This window comes from Lucilia sericata, unplaced genomic scaffold (assembly GCF_015586225.1).
Source record: "Lucilia sericata isolate MDLA Ls3-8-SP2 unplaced genomic scaffold, ASM1558622v1 Contig000507F_arrow, whole genome shotgun sequence".
NCBI classification, from domain to species: Eukaryota; Metazoa; Arthropoda; class Insecta; order Diptera; family Calliphoridae; genus Lucilia; species Lucilia sericata.
Window position 1 is genome coordinate 232,301 of NW_023994521.1, and position 24,436 is coordinate 256,736.

The following is a 24,436-nucleotide window of genomic DNA, read 5'->3' on the forward strand; positions in this document are numbered from 1 at the left end:
ATGTCTAGTCTATGTCTAGTCTATGTCTAGTCTATGTCTAGTCTATGTCTAGTCTATGTCTAGTCTATGTCTAGTCTATGTCTAGTCTATGTCTAGTCTATGTCTAGTCTATGTCTCTAGTCTAGTCTATGTCTAGTCTATGTCTAGTCTATGTCTAGTCTATGTCTAGTCTATGTCTAGTCTATGTCTAGTCTATGTCTAGTCTATGTCTAGTCTATGTCTAGTCTATGTCTAGTCTATGTCTAGTCTATGTCTAGTCTATGTCTAGTCTATGTCTAGTCTATGTCTAGTCTATGTCTAGTCTATGTCTAGTCTATGTCTAGTCTATGTCTAGTCTATGTCTATGTTATGTCTAAAATATATTTTTTATTATAATAAAACTTCTGTTATATGATTTATTAAAAAACTATGTAATTTTAATCTCAAACTAGTAATAGTAATTTGTGGTTTTTAATCTATTTAATCTGTAACATGCCCTGCTCCTCCTTCATAAAATTTATAACTTTTGTTTTTGACAAAAATATTTACTAATGCTATAATTTGTATTTAATTTAAATGACTACTTTTTTATGTAAACAAAATCTGCATTTGATTTGTTTCAATTTAGAATATGGCATAAAATTTAATTAAAATTCATAGTTGTTGCTACTGCAACTATTTGACAACAACAAATGAAATAAATTATAATGGCAAAAATAACAACAACAGCAAGTGGAAATGTCATTATGTCATGATTGGCTTTTAATTTTAAATACAAAATAGTAAAGTAGTTAATTTTAATTATATTTATTATTACTATTTATTTAGAGACATATAGATAGAAATTTGTACAGGGAGGGAGGAAGGAGCAGACAGTAGGCGAAACGGGTTGGAGAGTAACCGAACTTATTTGTTTAATTGTCTATGGTTTAAATAAAGTAAATGATTTATTAAGTGTTTTTACACACATATAATTATTTATAATTTATGCTGTTTGAAAGAAATTATTTTAATATTTAATAAATAATTTGTATAAATTACAAACATAGTGTGAACGTTAAGCTGTGTTCACACTTTGTTAAAAATATGTTTATGAACTTTTATATTACTTTGGTAAATTCTCGCTTTTATTTCATTATAATCCAATAATATCAATTGATTTTTTATAATTTTGAAAAAAGAGAAATATTATATTTACTTGTCTTCATTTATATTTCTTTTAAAGATAATGCAATCTTTATGACTCTTTTTTATTATTAAGCAAACATTTAAAGGAATTACTTAAGTATAAATAATAATAAAAAGAAAATAAAAGTAAATGCATTTACCATTACAAACAATTAAAAATTAAGAAAAAAATATTATGATGGCATAAAAAATTTAAAAAAAAAAAATACTTTAAACTAAAATTTTACCAAACAATTTAATGGTTTTCGAAAAAAAAAAAACACAATTTTCACCAAGTGACAAAATGTTAAAAAAAACGATCATACACACACTTACACTCTAAATGATCTTGCTGACAGTTGACAGAGTCACAAAAAAATGCAGTGAAGCCCTTTATGCAGTTTTAAAAATTAAAGTACCATAAAAATGTTAATTTTTAAATTTATGGCAACTTTTTTTACAGACACACCAAATCATTAAAAAAGTCAAATAAAAAACTCTAAAATGAATAGTGTTAATTTAAAAACAGAAATTGTCACTAACACTTCAGTGATCATGATCATGACAAAAAAAAGAGCCGCTTTTGACACTTTAAGACATATGGGTACGCGTGCCTTTTGTTTAAAGGATATGAAGTGTTTTGTTTTAGGGGATTCAATTTCAACATATGTTTAAGTATTGTTTTAAAATAAATACTAGGGGGACAGACAACACCCTTATTTAGTTTTTTATTTTAACAAAAAAATCCATAAAATTTTTTATGAAAATTAAAGAATGTAAAAAATTTCTAGAATAATATATTTAGTTTTTAATGGTTTCATTAAAAATAAAGAATTAAAATAAAATAAATAAGGGAGAGTTTTTTTAACAATTTAAACAAAAAGTATGATCGAGGACAAACCCCAACTTAACACAAACTTGCATAGTTTTATTGCCGAAACGAATTTTTCTAAAATGATTTTGGAAAGTGTCTGTCTATACAGTTTGATTCCATGACCAACCGCATAATCATTGATTGCATGTATGTATATTGAAAAAGAACTAGTAAAAGAACCTACTTGCTCTAGAACTAGTTACAAAACTATAGTTATGTGTCACTTTACTATACCCGATTTAACAAACTTTTAATTTCTTGTCCTTGATGCAATTAATTCGTTTTTTAATAAATAGAAGATTGTTATATGGTCCTTCGAACCACCACAATTATATCTTTTCTTTTCGAAATTTCAATTAAAAAAGTTTCAAATCTAAAGATTCTATTATGGTCCCTCGAAATATAAAATTTGTAATCGAATTTTTTACTTAAATATTTGTATTCACCGGTAAAACCAGCGAATGATCACCGTCATCCCGATCGGTTATGTTATGGTCCTACGAGCCATAATAATTTCAATACAATTTTTTTCTCTGAAAAGCCCTGTTAGCTAGCAGGTGGTATACTATAGTAAATATGTATATTTATATGTATATGTAGACTATAGTCAATCAATCTGATCCTTCGAACCCTAACAGTTATTGGCAGTTTTTGCCATTAATTTTTTTTCAGTTATTTAACAATAATAAACTTCCATTAAAATATAATTTAAAATAAACAAAGCAAAACAAATTTGTACAACAAATATTTATAAATGTTTTAGTGTATAATTATTTAAATTTGTTTTTATTTAAATAAATTTGTTGTATTCTTTTTTTTCGAATATAACTTTGTTTGTATTTATGATAATAACGTGGCTCAAAGAAGAAGTTATTGCGGAAAAATATTGAAGTAATTTAAAAAAGAGAGGGAGGGTCCTCCTAGAAGACAGGGTTGAGCATATATATGTTTTGTTCCATTACTGAAAAGCAAATAAGAGCTAAATCTGTAGCGGAAATCGGTTCGATAACATTCGAACAATAGTAGAATAGTAGTTTAAGCCAATTGTCGTGAGTTCTCTCCCAAGTATTACTGTCTTGACAAGTATACAAATTAAAATATTTGTTTATCACAAACAGAGAGCTAAGATCTCATTGAATATGTTTTCAGAAATAAAACTCTGAAATATTTATTATATTTAAAACAAAATTACCTTTGACCACTTTATATAGAAAAATATTATATGTATAAAACTTACGCGAGTATCCTTGGAATTATTATTTTCTTGCAAACGAATAGGAAACAAATTTTCGTTAGATTCAAAGCTTTTCAATTTAAAACTAAATTTAATAATTTTCGAGAACATTACAGGAACTCATTTTAAATCTTATTTGCTTAATAAACATATTAATATGATAGATTAAGTGTTCAAAATTAATTAAACTTAAGAGAAAACTAAATTTAAGACAGAACCATATCATGACCTTTGACCTCTTTATACAGAAAATATTAAATTTTAACATATTTCGCGAATATTCTTAGAATTCGTTTTTCTTATAAACCTACAGAAAACAAATGTCTATTAAATTCAAAGCTTTTTAATTTAAAAACAATTTTAATAATTTTCGAGAATATTCCAGGAACTCATTTTAATCTTAGTTAACATAATAATACGATATTTATATAGAAGAATATTATATTATAGAAACTTTCGCGAATATTCTTAGAATTATTTTTTATTTTTTGAAAACGAGTAGGAATCTAATGAAAACTAACATTAGATTCAAAGCTTTTTAATTTAAAATGTATTTTAATAATTTTCAAGAATATTCCAGGAACTCATTTTAATCTTATTTGCTTATTTCACATATTAATATAATAGATTAATATTAAGAACGAATCGAAGATCTCATTGAATAATCTGTTTTTAAAAAGAAATCTCTAAAACATTTATCATATTTAAAGCAAAGAAATGTACAAAACATATAAATAAATATTAAATTTTAACAACTTTCGTGAATATTCTTAGAATTATTTATTTTTCTCAAATTTCTATTAAACTCAAAGCTTTTTAATATAAAACTAATGAAAAATTTAAAACTCAGCAAAAAATGAACTTTTTAATAATATTCGAGAATATTCCAGGAACTCGTTTTAATTTTATTTGCTTTATTAATATATTAACATCATTCGCTTTATTCCTCACAACACTTTAATTTGATATTCCCTCCATAACAACGAAGTAATTTCGAAAATATCAAATCGCGAACTAGTTCTTTTATTCGACTTTTTTCTATGATTTTAAGTTAATATTCAGAATTCTTTTAATTGTACCCTCGTCTATAATCACTGTATAATGAAATCAAAACAATTAACATAAATAAATACTTATTAATTTAAATATTCAAAATTAACAGCAACAAAAACTGAATAATTCATAAATAATAAAACTACTAATTTAATATAAAAATCATTCACTCACATGCATGAACGCCAATGTACAGTGGAACCAAATCGGGGAAATGTGTGCTTGAAAAAGAACTGGGAACAAGACTTGTGAAAAGGAACCCAGTTAAATTTTAGTTATTTTAATTAAATTCATCCCACATATCAAGAAAAATAAAATTCTTGAGACTGTTATTATATTCGCGAACATTTCTGGAACTAGTATTATTGTTTAATTAAGTAGTAAGTTGAGTTGATTTTAATTGTGCATTGTAACATGGTATCTTTTGTATCAATGTGTGAGATTTATTATTTTGCTAATTAATGGTTACAATCTCACGCCTGAGAATTGTTCGCGAATATTCACAGAATTTTTTTATGATTAGTAATAATACTATGAACTTTTTATAATTTATAATGTGTAGTTTATTTCAGCTCAATTCCACTGTCTGACAAAAAAAAAACACACAAATTATTTAAAATATATATGTATAAATTTTGCTAAATTGAAAAAAAATAATACCAAAATACATAATATTAAATAAGTAATTTTTAATGCTTGATTAAACAATTATTTAAAAAAAAAACATACTCAAACAAACAAATAAAACAAATTGTTAAATTAAATACCTAAATGACAAGAATTATACAATTTGTTTTGTTTATAACGAATTTTTAAACCAAAACTCAATGAAATGAAATTAATTTTTATCATTTAATTTATTTACTTTTTTTCATTGTTTGTATATATTTTTTTATTTAAAAATTTAATGGCATAGAAGAGTAATGGAAATAAATGGGATTTTTTTCTCAGCACGTGTTATACGCCAAACAAACCAACATTAATTTGGAATTAAAACAATATAAAGTTGTCAATTATTGAAGATGGGAAGAGGGGGGGGAGAACAAATTTTAAAAAAAAGTTTAGATGAAAACTAGTAGCAATTGTGTAAAATCATGGTGGCTGGTAATTAGAGAGGTTTTGTGGTTAGTTTTAAAACCCTTTTATGTTAGGGATAGGGGTATTTTTACAATGAAATTTAAGTTATTTAGCAGAAATAGAATCACAGGCAATTTTGATTATTTTCGTGAATATTCTAAAAATTCTAAAAATACAAATTGAGTTAGTTCTAAATAAAATCAAAGGCAAAAACTCAGTTTTGATTATTATCACAAATATTAAAAAAAAATTCTAATAGAAATTCTATTAAGGTTAACTTAAACAATAAATTTTCCTGGAATTGAAAGCATAGTTATCTTTTGTATTAAAATGTATTTCAAATTCTACAAATTATTGCATAAATATTAACCCAGAGCACTTTTTTCGCGAATATTCCTAAATAATTCTTTGAACTTAAACTAGTCTAATTAGATTTTATATAAATGGAAATGTTCCAAAATTGCACAAATTTGAATATTAATTATTTTCAAACAGAATTTTTTAAAATATCATAAATTTTCGCGAATATTCCTAGAGTTTGTGTATAATGGTTTATTTAGGCAATAAATTGAATTTAATTTAAATTGTTGTAATCAAATTAATTTGGTTTAAAAAAATATAATTTAAATTACAAAATTTACTGTCTAAATTTTCAGCCAAAGGAATTTATCGAGAATATTCCAAGAATTGTTTTGTAATTAAACTTAATTTAGTTTAAAATAAAGATGTACAAAATAGATTTGATGTAGTTTTAAATATTAACAAATTTGTTCGGATTTGATTTGATTTTATTTTTAAGGATAAAAGACAGTTATTTGAATCTCATAACTGTCGGGAATTTTCCAAGAAGTTGTTCTATTAATTTTTATTTGTGTTCTAAATTTTCTTTAAATTTTTATTTACTGGACATATTCTCCTTCTGCAAAAATTTTTCGAGAATATTACAAGAATTTTTTTGAAATTTTCTTTGAAATTCAAGCTTAATTTTTCGATGTAGTAGATGGAAATATGTAAAACTGTTTCAGATAGGATCATTTTAAGACAATTTGTATAAAATCTTGGACAATTATATAATTTACATCATTTTCGCGAATATTCCAAGAACTTGTTTTTTCAGATTGGTTCAGGAATAAATTTCCTATGAATTTGAAATATTGTAATTCCGGTTTTATATATAATATAATTATTTGGATACAATTTCTCGTGAGCAGTTTTTTTCATAAATATTCCATGAACTTTTTTCGAAAAAGTAAAAATATATTTAAATTTGAAGTTTTCTATTTATATTTAATGAAGATTCATTATTTATAAGTACAGTTATTATTTTCGCGAATATTCCAAGAACTTGTTTTATTATAGTTTACTTAGTAGTAATTTTTTATTAATTTGAAGTACTAGCTGCAGTTTTCTTTTATATTAAAATGTATTTAAAATCTCCTGACAAAACTTTTTATTTGCGAATTTCTTTGTATGTAGAGCATTCCTGTGAGTTGGTTCCATAATTTTAGAAATCTTATACTTTTCAAAAAATCATAGAAAATTATTGGATTTTTATTATTTTCGCGAATATTCCAAGAACTTGCACTATTATAATTTATTTAAATAATAAATATTAACACAGTTTTCTTTTGTATTAAAATTTATTTTTTATTAATTATTGAATACAAATCTATGACTAAAGGCTTTTTTCACGAATGTTCCTAGAATTAGTTTGTTAAAATAAGTAATTATTTCTAGAATTTGAAGCATTTTATTTTGATTTGACGTATATTAATATGAATTTGTATTTTTTATAAGAAGTATTTCAAAAAAATTATGAAAATTGTTGAAATTTTTAATATTTTCGCGAATATTCCAAGAACTTGTAGTGCTATGGTTTATTTAAGTAATAATTTTTATTGGGATTTAAAGCATTATAACTAGGTTGCTTTCCTTTCAAAATGTATTTAAAATTTTAACAATTACTGTACTCAGGACATTTCTCACGAATATTCCAAGAGTTTAGTTTTAATCGTAATTATTTTGAAGTACTTTAACAAGATCAAATACAAGTAATTTGTTGACTTGTTTTTGATCTAGTTAAAGTACTTCAAACTACGTACGAATTAAACTAAACTCTTGGAATGTTCGCGAGAAATGTCCTGCTTTGTATTACATAAAACATAAACTATTTTGTTAAAGTACTAAATACCATTTTAAATTTGAAATATTATATAGATTAAAACGATGTAAGATTTTTATTTAAAATTTTACAAATCTCTTTAAAACTACAATAAACACCTGAGCAAAAACCACTCACTTACATACATATTTAAATTTTCTTTTAACATTTCTCTCCCACAACTGACCGATAAGAAGATTATTTTCGTCTATAACATCTAAACCTGCGTGTTTAAAAATGTTTAGCTGCCAATAAATACCAGAGATTTGAAATCTTCTAAATTTGTATGTATGCAAACGCTAACAACATACACTTTAATCAATGTTTAACATATTTATAATCCTGTCAACACCCCTTAAAAACAAGACCTTTTACAACAAACAACGAATACATTCACATTTGCAAAAACACACACACACCTCTAGAAAGTAACGATTTGAATGAAGAAAAAAGTATAGAAAATAACTCAGGTAAAAATTTACAAAAAAAAATAAAAAACACAAGTAAATAAAGTTGTAAACAGTTGTTGTTGGTGTGTTGCAAATACGTGTACAGCTGTCGCTAGCTGCTAGTGTTGAGTTCATTCACGTACACACTGCCTCACCAACCAAGTAATATAATTACAAGCAGGTATTTAAAACTATCAATACTTTTATAGCAATAACAGGATTAGCTAATAATTGGGTAATTGGCGAAAGAACTAGTTCAAAAGAGATGTAAAGAAGATCACATTTTTTCCTAAAACAAGTCACGTAACAGGATTTATAACTTATTTTAACAGGTTAAGTGATTTGTCTTACTTTCACCAATCGAAGAACTAGTTCATTTAAAACTCCTCTTTAAAATTTATTCAGGAAAAATCTTTGCACTCCTTTCATTTACTGTCCCTAGTCATTTACATTCTTTTTTTTAAACATTTTTGCACACTTGCTTGTTTAGCTTTTTTGTGTTGTGTTGCTGCTACAAATATTCTTTGAAATTTTTATAATTCTTTTGAACTCATTACAATTTTGTTTACATTTTTATGATTCTTTTACTCTTATTTTGTTTTGCTATTTTCTATAGTCCTTTTTTCTCTAGTTTCTATTATATATAAAATTTTCCTGTTTTCTTTTTTTAAACAAGTTTGAGTACTTTACTCATATAAAAAAACGTCTATACTCGTAGCCTTATCCTTTTAGTCTATTTATTTTGTAAGTAGTGAAAAAATTTTATAGTCTAACACCATAACAAGATTTATAGTTTAAAGGATATATAAATATTCAAGATTATTTATAGAGAAAAAAACAAAACAATATATAACTTGAAAACCTTTCTTATATAAAACACACTATTTACCTCGTTGTACAATGGTGTAGTGCAGAGTAATTTATCGTTAAAAAAATGTAAATACTAAACTTTTTATCCTAAATAAATAATTATAATATATAAGGTTTTTTTTTTGAAAATTTAACTTTGAAATCGTATTATTATCGCGAATATTCTAAGAACTTTCCTTGACTCAGACGAATTATAACTAGTTTTCTTTCATATAAAGATATATTTAGAAAATAACAATTTTGGGATACTATCTCTTATTTTAAGATATTTTTCGCGAATATTCCAAGAATTAGTTTTGTTAAAGTATCGAATTTTGCTTTAAATTTAAAGCATTGTAATTATTTCTGATCTATTAGACAAATTCTAGAAAGATCTTTCCAAAAAAAAGAAATTGTGAAAATCATTAGATTTTTATTATTTTCAGGAATATTCCAAGAACTTACTCTATAATGGTTTATTTTAGTACTAAATTTCCTTTAATTTTGACAAACTTTTACTAGATTACTTGTATTGAAAGTTTTAACAATTACTGAATTCTATATCATGTCTGTAGTAATATTTCGCGAGTATTCCCGGAACATGTTTTATATATTGTATATAATAAAAATATATACAATTAAAAGAAAATATAATTGTAATTTCTAATTGGTTTTTCAAAAAATGTTAAAGAATTTTTTGATTTTTACAATAATCGCGAATATTCTTCGAATTTTTTTCAATTTAAAATTGCACCAATTATTCTGTTGTTATTATTTTCACGAATATTCCAAGAACTTACTCTATTATCGATTATTAAAGTACTAAATTTTCTTTTAATATGAAAAATTGTTACTAGATATATTGCGTTTTAAAAGTTTAACAATTACCGAATTCTATATCATGCCTGTAGTAATTTTTCGTGAATATTCTTGAAACTTGTTTTTCATAATAAGTACAAAAATGAATAAAATTTAAGGAAAATATAACTTAAATTTGTAATTTCTCAGAGGTTTTTCATAAAATATCAAAATATTTTTTGATTCTTATTATTTTCGCGAATATTCTTCGAATTTATTATTATATATTTAGGCACTCAATTTCTTTTTGACTCAAAAACTTTTGAATATTTGTTAAAATTAAGCTTTTTTTACCAATTGTTCAATTATTATTATTTTCGCGTATATTCCAAGAGCTTATTCTATTATGGTTTATTTAAGTAACATTTTTACTTTTTTTGCGCTTTAAAAATTATTAAAAGTTTTAACAATTACTGAATTCTTATCATCCCTGTAGTAATATTTCGCGAATATTCTCGGAACTTGTTTTTTATAATAAGTATAAAAATTAATAAAATTAAGGAAAATATAATTTAAATTTGTAATTACTAAAAGGTTTTTCATAAAAATTTCACTCAACTTCTTTTAAAAAATTTTACCAATTAGTATTTTCGCGAATATTTCAAGAACTTACTCTATTATAGTTTATTTATGTACTAAATTTACTTTCATTCTGAAAATTTTTTATTAATTTACTTTTGTTTTAAAATTTAGTAAAAGTTTTAATAATTACTTAATTCAAAGTCATGTCAAAACTAATTTTTCGCGAATATTCCAGGAATTTGTTTTATACAATAAGTACTAAAATGAATAAAATTAAAGGAAAAAATTTATTATTTCTAATCTATCTATTATTTCGAACAGGTTTTCATAATATATTAAGAATTTTTTTGATTTTTAAAATGTTCGCGAATATTCTTGGAATTTTTCTAATATTATTTATTTAAGTTGTAAACTTATTTAAAAAACTCCGTAAAACTACTGCTGTGAAGAAAGTCAGATTCACATTTATCGCAGTTGAATTCTTACTTTGATCTGGGTTAAAATTTGTTTGGCCTATGTTATTATATTTATATGGTCCAAAAAGTTAGTTTAAAAGGGTGGGTATTTAAGTTTCGTTATAGCCGATTTTTTTTAATTTTTTTTCAATTTGTTCTTTATTTTATGTTACTATTAAGCTAAGTTAAATAAATAAATGAATGTAATGCAGACAATTTTACTAAACCCGAACCTTTATGCACTAATCTAACGTACAAGTTAAAATGTCTGGCTGGTGGAATAACTCACTAGTCTAGTCTAGGAATAGTAAAAAAACACGTACCTTTACACTCGAAAAAAAAATATTGAGAAATATATAAACAAATTTATACTATAATCCCGAACAGTTTCAGAAGTATGGTTTACCTTAATCCAAGTATAAAATCCTTGATTCAAGAATGGATCCATGAAGTACGAAAAATCTTAATTGAACCTGTATTTGGGTTTAAGTTTTAATTTTCATTTTAATTTAATCTGTAATTCATACTTGATTTGAGATAAAAATAAGTTTGATTTAAGAATGTAAATGATTGAATTAATACCAAAGTGTGATTGATTTGAGCACGATGTGTACTTGATTTCAAAATTTCGTTAAATACCCAGCAAAAACTTTCAAGTAAAGGGTAAAAACGCTCAAATTTTATTACACAATACTTTTCAATGAGTACTACATATCGTACTGATTACATAGCAGCAGTCTAATAACTGGTATTACAGACGGACAATGTGTAACGAAAAATAGCTATTTTATAAACCTTGCTTATCTAACCGCTTACCCATAACCAGTACTTTCATACCCAAATTCTTTTTTTTTTTTTTTTTTCATTAATTTCTAAATAACTGTCTTTCACAGTCTTTTATGTCAGTTGAACAATTTTTACTTTTATTTATCACAGCAAATTATATTTGTCTAGTATATGAGAGTTATTTGTAGACAATTTTATTTTATTTATTTAGTATTTTGTTTGCCAGACTAATATTATTAGATGAATATAGACTACGACAAAAAAGAAAATAAACAAATCATCTAACAGAAATAAAACTAAAGTTATTTGCCTTGTCACTGGGGAAATTTGGATTATATAAAATAAATAGACAAAAAAAATATAGAAAAATAAAATTGCTTAAAAAATGTATTATTTGTATTATTTAATATAAATATTGTCCCTGACACTGAACAGCAAGAGTACAAATATTTTGAAAACTAGTTTTAGTTTAACATAATGTATAACAAGTAATTGACGAAAATGCACTTCCATATAAGCTAAAAAGTAAAGAATCTTTAGGTTGAATAAATTTCCTAAACGGAATACTCCATTTTTAAAAGATTCTTAGCTTAATTGCTAATATATGTACATAACACGTTGTTAAAATATTTTTGTAAGTATTTGCTATTAAATTTTAATTTTTAAAAATTTGTTTAAAAATTTCATTATTTAAGTGTCAACAAATCGTTAACAAAAGATTTGTTAAAATATTAAAAAAAAAACAAACAAAACTTGACAAAATCAATATTAGCTCCAACAAAATAAATGTACACGTAAGAAAAAATATACATTAATCAGTCCAACTTAACACTTTTGATCCTTAAATATTCACAATTCCAAAATAAAACACAACAACCTTTAAAAAAAAAAAAAACAAAACTATAAATATATGCTTGTCCCTTTTCTTAGATAAATTTCTTTTTACTTCCGAATTTTTCCTTTTCTTTTTGTATTTCTTACTTCTCTTGTTTCTGTTCCAACCCTTAGTGAGGCATAAGAAATAAATGAAAACCATTTCCTCAGACCAGCATCATTATTATCCTTAGGATGTTACTTTTTGGTAATCTTATAGTTTACTTCAACTGTCAGAATTTACATGAAAAATGCGTCCAACTTCAACTTTGACAGTTGGAGGGTAATAAATATTGTTGTAGTAACACTGCGAGACAACAAGAATTTAATGAATATATTACATATAGGGTTAGTTGGTTAAGAGTTTTTGAAGGTATGTGATCAATTTAAAGTAGTACTTAGAACTAGAGTTCTTTAGACCTCTTAGAACTTTGATATTATTATTGAATTAAACATGAAATTTCATTACAGTGAAAGCTTTAACACTGAAAATAACACATGCTTAACTTTACTAATGAAAATTTCGTAATATTTACGAAAATTTCTTGCATAATACGAAGTATTAGTTAATCAAACTCTTTTCTAATTTTATAAAAATTCGAAAACCTTTTGTGTTATATTTTTAAAAATTTTCGTAACTAAATTTTTCATAATATTTACGAAAATTTCGTGCATAATACGAAATATTATTTAATCAAACCCTTTTCTAATTTAACAAAAAAATACGAAAATCTTTTTTAATATATTTCTTTGTGTATATTAAGAAACTTTGTTTTATTTTACAAAAACTAATTTTGTTAAACGAAAAATGATACTACGACAGGTTATCGTACTTTTGTAGTATAAGAAAAGGCTTTAATTAAATAATATTTCGTATTATATACGAAATTTTCGTAAATATTATGAAAAAATTAGTTACGATTTTCAACGTTTTTTCCATCATTCTGGCAACATATCGATTACTCGCCAAAAAAAAACTGCTCATCTTTTGAGGCGAAAAACAAACCACACCACTTTCGGATGCTCTTTTCTAAAGTGAAGCGTAAGCCTGGGAGAGACTTCTAGCATCGATCGAAAGAAATAGTAGTCGGATGGTGTAACATCGGTACTACATATAAGGGGTAAGAGGAATAATTTCTTTCTAAATATTAGTTTACAAGAATTGCAACATGTCTAGAGGTATATACTGGAGGTCCTTCGGTCAATGGTCACTTCAAGCTCTGCAGTTGCTTTCGGTACAAGTTTTCTGTGATGATCTGCCAAGATTTCAACAGTTCATTACATATAGGAAACCCTATGGGTCAGCAAATGCAGATCATTACCTTAAACCCTGATTATTTGGTATTGTTTTCAATTATACTGGTCAGGCGGGCTTCACATAGGATCTCTTATACTATAGTTTATCGTAAAAGATCCATTTGTATGTCGCAAGTAATGCTATAATGTTCTCGGGGTTGCTCGGCCAATGGCCGCTTCAAACGCAGCAGTTGCATTCGGTACAAGTATTCTGTGATGATCTGCCAACATGACAGCAATTCATATTACATATAGGATCCCTCTGGACCACCAATTGCTGAGCATTACCTTAACGACCTAATTATTTGGCATTGCTGTCGATTATACTGGTCAGGCGGGCTTGACATAGGATCTCTTATACTATAGGTTATCGTAAAGGATCCATTTTTTGTCACTAGTAATGATATAACGTTCTGCGGGTTGTTCGGCTAATGACCGCTTCAAACGAAGCAGATGCATTCGGTTCAAGTTCTCTACAATGTTCTTTCCAAATTTCAGCAGTTCACAATAGATAGGATCCCCTAGGGACCACCAATTACCTTAAAACCCTGATTATATGGCATTGTTGTCGATTATACTGGTTGGGCGGACTTCACTTAGGATCTCTTACAGTATAGGTTATCGTAAAGGATCCCTTTTTCTTAGCAAATAATGATATAACCTTCAGTCTGCATTATGGACTTGCAAAATCCTATTTCAAGGTCTTTCGGATTCCGTTCGTATAATAACCAATTATCCTACATTCCGTTGAATGCTGCTGCTCGTAAGCCTTTTTGAAATTTCAGATTGAGTAGCTTCTAATGTTTTCTAATTGAGTTAAAGTGTCTGGGAGGTAGTGCCTCCAATTCTTGGTCTTTAAACTTTTATGTTTGGATTTTCTCTGATAATATTTTTAAGATCAGATGTAAGGTGTACAAATAAAACAAGAAAGAAGAGGAACAGATATTACTATTAGTATCCGGGTGATATTAGAAAGATTTCGTTTGATGCGGAATTGGAACAAATATGCACTGAACTATTTAGAACTCTTAACACTTTGATTTTCAAACGACTTCAACTCATCATGTTTAAGTCCAATTGTGTATTCAACAGATGGTTAAGAAAGGACGGACATGACTAGATCCTTCATCTGAATCTAATAAAGGTCCTGAATATATACACCGATGTGTAACAAACGTCATGACAAATTCAATATATACCCCATTCTTTTACGATGGTGCGTCTACAGAGGCAGAAGTGTAACATAAATTTTGTTTAACATCCAACACGAATAGAATTTTCTTTGTGTACATATCCTTTTGTGGCTGGAAAGGTTGCGAAATGAAAAGGAAATGACTGGTCAAATAAGTGTTAAGAAAATGAGGAAAAAAATATACCTAAAAAGGATTTTTTAGTTTAAATATAAACTATTATACATCAACGTAGATAACTTAGCTTGACTCTCCTTTAAACTTTAAAACATAATCTTGGTTACTAAGGTAATAGAGTAACATAACTTTAAGACTGCTTGAAGGTGTCTAAGGAATTTGATTTCCTTTTTTCTCTCGTTAGTCTTTCTTCATAGTCTTTAAGTTTAAGTTCCTTTTTTTGTTTTAAATATATATATTATATGGGGCGTTAAAGGGAGTCTTGATATATTTGCATTAAGGTCTGTTTTGGTTTTTGGCTTTTATAAGTTTGTTTGTTTTGTTAGGGATGTGTTGGATTTTTCCAAATGGCAGTGGTAGTGGTTGTTTGTCTGTATGTTACCAGCTGGTGTTGTTTTGTTTTATTTATTTTTTCTTGTTGTTATTTTTTAAGTTGTGTATGTGTACCGTTGTTGGTATTTTGTTTTCCTCAATTTCACCAATATTTTCTTTTTTATGGTTGTTGTATATAAACATTAAAGTTAAGGAAAATTGTTCTTTACCAAATCCGAAAAAAAACACTTAAGATTTTAATAAAAGTTTAAAATAAAATGATTGCTTAGAAGTTGTGGAGTTTTTTAAAAACCTGCATGAAAACATGGTTTAATTGCCAGTAACCGGGTTAAAGATTGAATTAAATTGACCAGAGGCTCCTTCATATAAAGTTTTAGAACTAGAGCCGATTCCTCCCACATGACTAGTTACTTTAATTCAATATTTCAGTTGTTAGACTTGTGTTCTGTCCTGCCTTGGCGGACATAAAGACTGAGTTCTTTGGCAACCCAAAAATAAGATAGGATCGTGCCTCGGATTGATTCGATTCCATGTTAAACACGGTCATATGTGGACCCATTTTAGCTGACAGCCTCATTAACCTATACCTTGACTTTTTGCTCAAAATTCTGTTATTATGACACGATTCTGCTTATTTTAAAAAGCAAACTTTTCGAAAACATATTTTAACAAATTATAGAGAATTTCGATTACGAAGATATCTTGGATTCTTCAGAAAACTGAGTTGTGTTAGGAAGACATTACTTAATACCTAGACTTTTGCTCATACCTCTGTTAATTGTAGACCGATATAGCTTTTATTAAGTATTAAACTTTTCGAAAGCATATATGATATAATTATTGAATTATTTTTATTCCGCAGATATCTGGGGTCTTCAGAAAATTGAGTTCAACAGATATAGACTCCGCTATCTATAAGCAATTATATTTTGAAAATTACAAAAGGAATGACAAACTTAGTGATACCCTTCTAAAGAAGCTGAAAGACGTAAAAATGGTTCAATACCTGATATGCTAAAAATGCCCTTAATTGAATTTTACAATTGGTTTACTTTAACACTTCATTATACCCTTTAGTGGGGAGGATATATTGGGTTTGTGCTGATGTTTGTAATATTGGTCCTGAACCCACCTTAAAGTATACCAATCGGCTTAAAATAATTTTCTGTGTCGATTTAGCAATATCCGTCCGTCTGTCTGTCCGTCTGTCTGTCTCTCTGTCTGTCTGTCTGTCTTTCCGTCCGTTCATTATTTCACCTCATACAACTGAACCCCCAAATAGGGCTTGTAACCCTTGTAATCAACAGGTCGCAATTTTGAAGATAAATCAATGAAACTTGGTATATGATATTCTATTGGACCTATAAAACCAAGTTCTTTACTAGCCTTGATGTCCCTGATGATAGGGCCTCATTTGACCCTAGCCCCTATACAAAGCCCCCTTCAAAATATGACTTAAATATCCACAATTGTATTCAATAATAAATGGCTTAAATATATCTGAGGCAAGATACAATTCAACTTCAATACTTTATTATCAAGTAAATATTTTTCCAAAAAAAAACCACCAGATAAAAATCTAGAGCATTAATATAGTCGTTTTGTATTTGACCACTGGCCATTTTTAAGAAATGCAATTTTATCTTGAAAAAAATAAATTCTTTTTCTATCTCTTAAGTTTTATTTGCTACAGATAAACACAAATATTTCTTGTATATATGTATTTATATGATATTATTCCTTACTCTACACTTCTAAAAACAATCACATTTGTAAATTTCACAATTTCTTATATATGTATCTTCTAAGGACACAACTACCAGTTATATTTATACATGTATGTAACCATAAAAAAATTACTCTAGTTTTCTATTATTTTACTCTATATTTAGTGCAAAAAAAAGAAGTATAAAGATTTACAACTTGGTTATTTATTTGTTTAAGCCAAATACTATCACTCTATGTAGTAAACTAGGTAGGTAGGTAGGTAGGTTGATAGGAGGATGTATACTACATCAAATCCGAAGAAATACACCTAGGCCACTATCGGGCCTGTTGTGCGCTCCAATTCAAGAAAAAAAAAAAAAAAAATTGTTCACTGAATGTATTATTTTTCCATGTTCAGAAACTCAGTTTCCTGGACGTAATTCCTAAGAATCTTCCAATCGGTGTTGGTTAAGAATGTTATTTCTGGAATAACATCACTTCCAAGATACTTGGATCTAACTTCGACGAATGCCTGACAATGGCAAAGAAAGTGCTCCAGAGTTTCACTGTCCTCTCCACATGCTCTACATTCGTCTGAATTCGCACGTCCAATTTTGTATAGATGTGCTCGTAATCCTGTGTGTCCACTGAGAATACGTACCATCATACTAACCTCAGACTTGCTCATTTTGAGAAGATTTCTCGTCTTGCTCTCATCAGGGTCACCCCATAGAATCTTTGTGGTTCTACCCACCGTTTCATTATTCCAAGAGGCCTTATGGGATTCTCTCATCCATATTTTTAATTCAGCTTTTGTTGCGTCGAATGGTTTTGCGTTTGTCAGGTTAACTACATCGAGCTCCCTTCCCTTTAAAGCTATTACATTCGCCCTTTCGTTGCCGGCTACTCCCGAGTGGCCTGGTACCCATATGATGTGAACCTTACCTCTGGGAGAGTATTCAGTTAAAGCTTTCTTACAATCCAATACGGTCTTAGATTTAATTCTATCACCTGATATCGCACAAATTGCCTTCTGGCTGTCGGTAAATATATTAAGCCCTGTGGGCGCCATATTTATTCTAATCCAATTTACACATTCCGTTATTGCTCGTACTTCTGCCTGGAAGCTTGTGTTATGATTAGGTAAACGGTGGTATATTTCTGTTTCTGGGTCTTCAATATAGAACCCCAGACCCACTTTGTCCCCTAATTTAGAGCCATCCGTGTAGCAACGGATTCCTACTGGTATTTGCTCTAATGTTCCGCTTGACCAAGACATTCTATCTGGGATTAGCGTTTCAAAGTTTCCGACATATTCAGTGTCTGGTATGCGATCAGGCACGTCCGATGAATGTGTATAACCTTCCAATGTGTCCAGTATACATTGATGACGTGTCCTATAACCGTTTTTGGCCAGTTCGCCTAAAGTAAAGAGCCGTTCGGCTGTAAGCGCCGCCTCATATCTTATATATGTTTCAATGGGTGGAATATCTAGCAACGTTTCCAGAGCCTTGGTTGAAGTAGTACACATGGCACCACTTATACCCAAGCAGCATGTACGCTGAACTCCCTGTAGTAGTTTGATATTACACTTTTTGTCCAAAGCAGTCCACCAGATTATTGAAGCATAAGCTAGAATTGGTCTAATTACACTTTTATAAAGCCAATTTGTCATAGTAGGACTAAGACCCCATTTCATGCCTATGGTTCTCCTACATATCGCCCAGCACCGATGTGCCTTGTTGATCCTATCCTCTATGTGGTGTCTCCATTTTAATTTCCGGTCAAGTATTACACCTAAGTACTTAACTTTGTCTGTCACCGGTATCTTCTTGCCCAAGAAGCAAGGTTCAGTATATGTAGAAATTTTTGTCTTTCTTGTGAAAAGACAGATTTCCGTCTTCGCCGGGTTAACATTGAGGCCTCTCGGTTGAGCCCAGCTCAAGGCCGTATTCAGAGCCTCCTCAGCTCTTCTACACAAGTAATTTGGATCCTTTCCCTTTAAAAGTATTACGACATCGTCTGCATAGCAGACAGGTCTAAGTCCTTTCTCGGTTAGGGTCCTTAGGAGGCTATTAATCGTGGTGACCCAGAGTAAAGGTGACAAAATGCCACCCTGTGGTATACCGCGAAATACCTTTTTCCTGATAGTTATATCGTACATCTCGCAGCTTATCCATCTGTTCCTTAGCATGTAGTTGATCCAGTTACGGAGCACCCGGTCAACATAAAACTGGTCTAGGGATTGGATAAGGGTATCAGTGTGCACGTTATTGAAAGCGCCTTCGATGTCAATGCATACTGCCAGTGTATACAGTTTGCTATCGAAAGATTCACTTATGTAGTGGACAACTTCATTTAAAGCGGTCTCCACCGATCGTCCCTTTACATAAGCATGCTGCTTATATTTAAGGTCATTGTATGGTATGCTGCTTTTAACCATGCTATCGACTATCCGTTCCAAGGTTTTAAGTAGGAAGGACGTAAGACTTATCGGTCGATAGGACTTAGGTGTCGCATAGCTAGGTTTCCCTGGTTTGGGTATAAATATTACCCTTGCATCCTGCCATTTAACTGGGGTATATGCCAATTTTAAGCATGCAGTGAATATCTGTGACAGATGTACGGAAACCAGTCCCGCCTCCATCTGCAAAAGTGCCGGGAAAATTCCATCCGGCCCTGCAGCTTTATAGGGAGCAAAGCTCTTGATTGCCCCTTTAACCATGTCAGTTGTAATAACTATTTCCGTGTTACCCTCCCCTTCCTCCAATATCGGTTCATCTATGTTATTCGATATACCGGGTGGGAAATGAGAATCCATTAGGAGTTTCATTGTCTCCTCCATATCCTCAAGCCTCCTGCCCGTGTCATCGATCATAGATTCCGGTTGGACATGAGTTTTGGATAGGAATTTTTTTATCTTCGATACCTCATTTACGCTATCTACCTGTTCACAGAAAAGTTTCCAGGAGTCTCGTTTGGCTCTTCGAACGATTTTCTTATATTCACCAAGTTTATTACGATACTCATCCCAGTATACTGTAGTAAACTAACATTCATAGAAATACGAAGAAAATCCTTATAGTTTTAGTTAAACCATAACAAAAAACTACTAGTAATACCGGAAAAAAGAACTAAATAAATATTTTAACAATCTTTATTTATGCTGTTATATGTAAGTATGTATATTTACATGTTTAGAAAGCAAATGTATTGTTTTTTCTGAACATATCTGAAGTACTTTTTCGTTGGTATGTTGTACAATTTATGTTTTTCATTAGTATTTAAAGGTCCTTTTTTCTCCTTAAATAATAAAACATTTGATAGATTTATAACTGCTTAAATAGAGAGAAATAAATATATTTTCCAATAAGCAGAAAAAAGGAGAGAAATTAAAGTTTTAAGGATAAGAGAAATGCTGGGAGGAATTAAGCTTTTAAATACATACATACGTAATATGGTCTAAGGATAAAAAAACTTTCTAGTTTTATAACTACTTATAAGTAATGAGTAATATTATCAATATAAATCGAATGATAAAATATATACAGATTGATTAGCTTTGCGAGAAAGAGGACTACTGAAGAAGTAAGCATCCACTACACTATGTAGACAGCACTTTACCCAGCTTGGTAATGACTTGTACTTACTAGAAACTTACTTTTCAATGACTAATACATTACGCCTGCATTACTTAGAAGGTATGTAGTAATGCCTTAAAAAATAATTTTATACATGAGTTCTTACTCTTTAGTCTTGTCACTATTTGTTATCGAATATAGTTTTTTACAAAACTTATAGTAGACAAACCTAAAGTATCTTCTCAAAAACAAAACTACTTATTTCACTCCCTACTTGTAAGCAAGCATATTACGCACTTGCTTCCTATGTCATCAGTGTATTAAAATAATGACTTAAAATGCCATTGTGAAAGTAAATTTTAAGATTTTAACTTTTCAATAAAAGTTTTTGCTGGTTAGTTATTGAGTAGCGTGTTATAAGTTAAGTTTGCTGAACCAAAAATGTATCTAATAATAGAAATGTGTTCGAAAATTATTCCCAAAATTTGGTCCGCAGAACATTTGAAGTCTTTGGAAAGTAAATCGCAAACATCATACGGACAGAAGGACATCAGTTCAATCTCTGGTAACTAGCGAAAGAACTAAAAAAGCTAAAGTTTTACAAAAAAAAAATATCTTAACTTCTGCACATAAATGGTTATCATGACATTATATACTTGTATATGATATGAAACAGCTCTAAAATACATTTCCTTTGATATGCATTTCGTCCACAAACATTACATAGGATCCGAGATACATCCAGAAAACTATAATAAAGTGCAAATTGTGCTCATATCTCCATTATTAAGGAGTGACTTTTGAGATTGGAATAATACTACTACACGAAAACATGTCTGAAAATATTATAGAAGTTTTGGACCCTGAAGAAAATTGATTTCAACAGGATGGACAGACGTTTTAAAAAAAACTTGATTAAAACAAATTTAAAAATTTAGAACTGAGTGACTGTCTAATTTATAATATTCTCACGAAATACTTCCAAAAGAGGATGCTGTAGCTAGAAATGGTTAGTTAGCTCGTTTGACTATAATGCTTGACTTGACAATTGCGACCAGAGTTCGATTCCCAGGCGCCTCAAATCGATAGCAATTTCTTTAACTTATAAAGTTTCTATTTCGAAAATGTTTCTTTAAGGAATACAGTTGTTGTCTTCTGCTCATATTTCAAAACTATTGACAAGCATTAAAGTGGTAACTCAAGATCTTAGGAAATCTAGAAGACAATTTCAAAAATAAAATTTTGCCTTAACTTTTTGCTTAAAGTTAATTTATTTCATCAAAATTGTGTAGTAGGTCCCTCAAGCCCTCTTAGAATAACATTTAAAAACTCATGCCAAAACAATACTCTCTCTCTCTCTCTATCTCTCTATTTCTACTTCTCTCTTATTACCTAAGCTTTACAAATAGAGCTGATCATCGCTGAACTTATTGCTAAGGAGTCCTACAAATTCTATGAAAGAAATTTAATCAGTTTCTTTTAAAAACTTAAAATTTCTCGGTTTCAGATACTTATCTACACCCAAGAAATCCGAAATGTATTTCTAAAAACTCCAATTCCAATACAAATTTGGGAAATCCAATTAATATCAAAATTTTCTTGAAAATACCATTATTAGCCCTCTCTATAGTAACTTCCTTAAACATTAACTTAAAAAATGTCTTTTAAAACACCCGGAATCTTTCTAGATTCTCCTTTAAATAATAACCAAAACATCTCACTCTCTTACCTTTTGAGCTTTACAAGTAGTGCTGATCGGTTGAACTTCATGCTGGGGATGACGCTGATCATTAATACACTCCGGACAAGCTGGCATCTTGCATGTAAGACAATACATTGACAAAATATCTTCATGTTCACCACAAACCGATTCACGCTGTTGAGCGGCACCCTTTGGCTTAACCAAATTATGTTTGGCCAAAGGACCCCTAGCCGGGTGGCATAGTTCACGACAAGCATCGCAATAACGTATTTCACATTGTTCACACACTAACGAAGCCACTTTAGGATCTGTTTCGCACATTTGACAGCGTAAAGCTTCGCGAGCACAGAAACGATCTACAATAGATTCCATGGCACGATAGGGTGGTAAGTTGCGTACACCACCCTCGTCAAAGAAAACAATTTTACGACACAAAGGACAAGTGAGGCTGTAAGCAGCACCAGGTGGTGCAGAGGCAGCACCTTGCAATAATCCTTGTATATGACCAGTACCAGCGTAGGATACGGGACGTGAAGTATTAGAACAGCAAACAACACCCGAATCTGCTTCACTTAAAATGCTAACTTTATCGGCTTGATCTTGATCGGATGTAACCGATTCAGAACCGGTAGCCGAACTGGCAGTACTGGCTGCAGAAGAATTTGATGAATGTCTAGTGGCAGCGTGTGTATGGGAGTGTGTATGATGATTGGAGGCTGCACCCGAAGGATGTGGATGTATGGTGGCGGCTACACTGTGTATGGTGCCACCATTTAAAGAGGCTGAACCGCCAGTAACCGAAGCTAATATGGCTCCCGGTGTATAGGGTGTTTGTATATCCAGAGCACAACCCAAACACAGAGCATGAAAACAAGGCAGCAAAACGGGATTAGCAAAGAGCTGTTTGCAAGTAGGGCAACGTAATTCGTCCTCCATAATCAGATTTTTTTAATCTATTAAAATAGTGCCGCTTAAATTAGGGGTGGTTTGGTAAGGTATTGTTTTAGGGTTAAAGCAGCAGCAATTCACTAAATTTTTCAAATGTTATACACAAGTTATTTTTGCATTTTTGTAAATATTTTTTTTTGTTAACTTTGTTTAAAAAAACACTTTATTTTTGCAAATATTTCACAACCTTTTAATTAATAATTTTTAAATTTTGTTTTCTTTTGAAAGGCGCCAAAAAAATTTTGTGTTTTTTCAAATCACTTTACAAGTTACAAATTTTAAAGACAATTTCAAATTTTCTTTTAATATGAAAATTTTTTCAATTTAATTACTTTTTTAGACATTTACAGGATTTTGTACAAATATTTTAATTTGTCATCATTTTTTGTTGTTTTCTTTAACAACCAACACTTAATTTTCAATAAATATTTTTGCACTTTTTCCTTGTTATTTCCTGTTTTAATAATAATTTAATTTCCGTTTCTCTTTTTTTGCTTTAACTTCCTTTCTAATTTCCACTTTAGTTTTCTTTAAACCAATTTTTCTTTCAACTTTTATTTTCTTTCTTATGATTTCACTTAAAACTTTAATTTCATTTGTTTTGATTATTTTTTACTTAGAATTTTCACCAAAAATTTTAAAACGACCGTTTTTACTTTTATCGCTTTGCAATACAATATTCCGTTCGTTCAACCACTTTCCACGAAATCCCAATATTGACTAATCAAACTCTATGTTTTTGTACGCTTTGCCGTATGGTTGCGTTTGATGTTGTGCACAAACGCATCAAACATGTTGGCATGCGGCTATTTTCCAGTGTTATGTTTGCAACATTTTCTGTTGCTGATGGATTGTACAGTGGTTCTGACAGTCGGAATAGTGGATGATTTTCTGGAATGTAAGAGGAAAGAGATTTCAGTAAGCTATTAACAACTAACTAACTAACTAACTAACTACTAACTAACTAACTAACTTAACTAACTAACTAACTAACTAACTACTAACTAACTAACTAACTAACTAACTAACTACTAACTAACTAACTAACTAACTAACTAACTAACTAACTAACCAACTAACTAACTAACTAACTAACTAACTAACTAACTAACTAACTAACTAACTAACTACTAACTAACTAACTAACTAACTAACTAACTAACTA

General features: G+C 29.2%; 1 protein-coding gene across 3 annotated transcripts in view; it reads right to left on the bottom strand.

Annotated features, from left to right (window-relative positions):
* LOC119605663 (E3 ubiquitin-protein ligase TRIM9) overlaps window positions 1-24,002 on the bottom strand; it is a 233,776-nt gene extending 209,774 nt beyond the window's left edge. For 2 of the 3 annotated variants that reach the window (XM_037958905.1, XM_037958907.1), the window contains exon 1: window positions 22,351-23,437. In XM_037958905.1, the coding sequence (XP_037814833.1) occupies window positions 22,351-23,259 (909 nt within the window). In that variant the 5' untranslated portion in view covers window positions 23,260-23,437. Of the gene's footprint in view, window positions 1-22,350 lie in introns of all 3 variants that reach the window. The other variant, XM_037958906.1, reaches the window with a different exon arrangement.
* Window positions 24,003-24,436: the final 434 nt, after the last annotated feature.